General features: G+C 42.5%; 1 protein-coding gene across 1 annotated transcript in view; it reads right to left on the bottom strand.

Moving 5' to 3' along the window:
• The window catches only part of LOC125852719 (uncharacterized), a 4225-nt gene extending 1473 nt beyond the window's left edge, over nucleotides 1-2752 (bottom strand). The window contains exons 1-2 of the mRNA XM_049532423.1: nucleotides 1758-2752; nucleotides 63-1485 (exon numbers count right to left, since the gene is read on the bottom strand). Coding sequence (XP_049388380.1) covers nucleotides 63-1485; nucleotides 1758-2752 — 2418 coding nt within the window. The remainder of the gene's footprint in view (nucleotides 1-62; nucleotides 1486-1757) is intronic.
• Nucleotides 2753-3504: the final 752 nt, after the last annotated feature.

Consider the following 3504-nt stretch of genomic DNA (forward strand, 5'->3'; position numbering starts at 1 on the left):
TCCATCCTCGAAATGAGATGTGTTGTATAAGCCGACAGATAATGTCTCAATTTCTGAGCAACCCAAGTCAAAGCACAACAAGTTTTCTCTAAAAGGGTGTAACGGGCCTCATAGGACGTGAACTTCTTGCTCAAATAGTATATAGCTTTCTCCTTTCTTCCGGTCTCATCATGTTGTCCCAACACACACCCGAATGCATTGTCAGAGACGGATAAATACAATAGCAAAGGAGTGCCTGCACGTGGTGGCACCAACACTGGTGGATTCGAAAGGTAACTTTTGATGGTGTCAAAAGCCTTCTGACATTCTTCGGTCCATTCGGTTGGGGCATCTTTTCGTAGTAACTTGAATATGGGCTCACATATCACCGTCGATTGAGCTATGAATCGACTGATGTAATTCAGTCTCCCCAGAAAACTCATTACTTCCTTCTTAGTCTTTGGAGGAGGTAAGTCTTGAATTGCCTTGATTTTGGAAGGATCAAGCTCGATACCTCTTCTGCTAACTATGAATCCGAGTAACTTCCCTGCAGGCACTCCAAATGCACATTTGGCTGGGTTCAACTTCAAACCATACCTATGTAATCTGTTAAAGAACTTTTCCAAGTGTGTCAGGTGATTCAAACTCTCGCGGGATTTTATGATGACATCGTCCACATACACCTCAATTTCTTTGTGGATCATATCATGGAAAATGGTGGTCATAGCTCTCATGTAAGTGGCTCCAGCATTCTTAAGGCCGAACGACATCACTCGATAATGGTAGACTCCCCAAGGTGTGATGAATGCTGTTTTTTCTGCATCTTCTTCATCCATTAGAATCTGGTGGTATCCCGCAAAGCAATCCACAAAAGATTGCAACTCATGCTTAGCACAATTATCTATGAGTATGTGGATGTTTGGCAAAGGAAAATTATCTTTTGGACTTGCTTTGTTGAGATCCCGATAATCCACACATATCCTGATTTTTCCATCTTTCTTTGCCACTGGAACAATGTTAGCCAACCAAGTGGGATACTTGGTCACTTCAACGATTTTTGATTCGATCTTCTTCATGACCTCCTCTTTTATCATTAAACTCAGATCGGGCTTGAACTTTCTGGTTTTCTGCTTTACTGGACAGTACTCTGAATTGATAGGCAGCTTATGGGAAACAATATCAGTGCTTAACCCTGGCATATCATCATATGACCAGGCAAACACATCGATGTATTGTCTGAGCAGCTTGACCAATTCTTTTCTTTCTGTTGCTGCCAAATGGACATTGACTCGGGTTTCTCTGATCGACTCGTCATCTCCCAAGTTTACTGTCTCTGTTTCATCCAGGTTAGGCTTTTTATCGTCTTCAAGTTGCCTCAAGTCCTCGGTAAGGTGTTCAAGCATCATAGTTTCCTCATCATATTCTTCACATTCATCTTCATCGACCTTACTTGGTTCGCCGTGTTCGTGACATGTCATGACATTAGCAGGTTTAGATTCATTTTTACTGAAAAGAACAACAGATCAACCATGTTAGATAGAAAGAGTTTAAATGTATTTGTTGCAGAATAATTCGCAATGACAAGATAATCAGTTTAAAATAAACGAGGTTTTCATTGAAATTTTTAAAAAAGGCGTACAAACTTTGGTCATGACTCATGAGTCATTTCCTTTTTAAACATTACTATGAAAAATAAAGTGACATAAATGGTGGTTTCGGGCCTCGTCCGAACAACACCGATTTTCAAAAAATAAACTTCAAATCTTGTCTTTGTCTACCAAGCTATTCGATGGATCATAAGTGGAGTGGCCATCCAATTCTGCAACATCTCTCCAGGTCCGGCATCTCGGATGGTGGGTGTTGTTGTGCATTCTACCGAGATCACATCACAATCTTCTTCATCAAACAATCTTCCCATCCCTTCCACTAGATCATCAATCTCAGGCTCTAAAGCTTTAGCAACAAATGACTGGTACAATGCTGGAATAGGCTTCGGTATATCACAGTCATGTTTCTTCCTTGTTTCTGCTTCAAACAATTCTTCCTTTGTTGGGGCATAATCGATACCGAATCGGAAATTTTGAAGTGGTATAGGAAGAGGTTCAGATATGCCATCCAAATTCTTGCCTAACCCACGCCCAGGTTCAAAACCACTTCTCAGCATAGTTGTGGCTAACATTTTATACACTTGAGGCATTAGCATCTGCGGCATCGTACCTTCAAAAGCAGCATTCATTATCTCCACCATGTGAAAGTCAGTACCCTGAGAAGACTCTTCAATAACTGGAATGGAGAGACCAGGGTAACTACGATTACTCCCTTCACCATGGATGACGATTTCATGATCCTCCCAAATGAATTTCAAAAGTTGATGCAATGTGGATGGGACTGCTCCAACAACATGGATCCATGGTCTTCCTAGCAATAAGTTGTAACTTGTAGATATACCCATCACCTGGAATTCAGTGACAAATTCTGCAGGCCCTATTTGGATACACAGGCCTATTTCCCCCATGGTCTCTCTTTGCGAACCATCAAACGCCCTTACATTCATGCGACTTTGACGGATTTTCCCTACATCATAATTTAGCTGAGTCAGGGTTGATAATGGGCAGATATTGAGCCCTGAGCCATTATCAATCAATACTCGAGCTACAAACTTATCCCTGCATTTGACGGTGATATACAAGGCACGATTGTGCATCACCCCTTCGAGCGGCAACTCTTCTTCTCGGAAAGAGATTTGATGACTCCCAATGACATGACTTACCATGGTGGCCAGATTCTCACCACTTGTTCCCGTCGGCACATATGCTTCATCAAGTACCTTCAACAGTGCTTTTCAATGGTACTCGAAACTCATTAATAGAGCCCAAACAGAAATTTGAGCGGGAGTCTTCTCTAAATGCTTGACAATGGAATACTTCTTGGGCTGCATTCTTCGCCAAAACTCTTCAGCCTCACCTTCTGTGATCGGCCTTTTCTGGTTCTCCTTTCTTCGTATCTCTTGAGTTAGTTCTTCTGGAATGTAGCATCTTCCAGAGCGTGTCATCCCTTGTGCGGTGGCCGCCTGGACAACAAATCTTTTTTTGGACTGCTCATTGCTTCTTTCTTTCACCAAAGCAAATGCCTGATGAGGTGCAGTTATTACAACAAACTCTGGATGGGCCTTTATGGTCAATGAGGCCACTGTTGGTATAAGTGAGTTGACAGCTGCTTCACCGATAGTCCCATTAGCAAGCCAATCTTCTTCTCTTTCAATCATGTTGATGGTAGCTCCTCCATGATTCGGCAATGGGTTAAGGTTCACATTGGGGGCAGGGGCTTGGAGAGTGATGACCCTGTTATCGATCAAGTCTTGAATCTTATGTTTCAGATTGATACATCCTTCTGTATCATGTCCTGCCCCTCCAGAATGGTACGCACAATGTTGATCTGCTCGGAAGAACTTTGTTGTGGGATTAATTGCCCTTGCGTCTACTGGTTGGATCAATCCTGCCGCTCTTAGACGCTCAAAGAGTTGGG

The sequence above is a fragment of the Solanum stenotomum genome, unplaced genomic scaffold (assembly GCF_019186545.1).
Source record: "Solanum stenotomum isolate F172 unplaced genomic scaffold, ASM1918654v1 scaffold4209, whole genome shotgun sequence".
NCBI classification, from domain to species: Eukaryota; Viridiplantae; Streptophyta; class Magnoliopsida; order Solanales; family Solanaceae; genus Solanum; species Solanum stenotomum.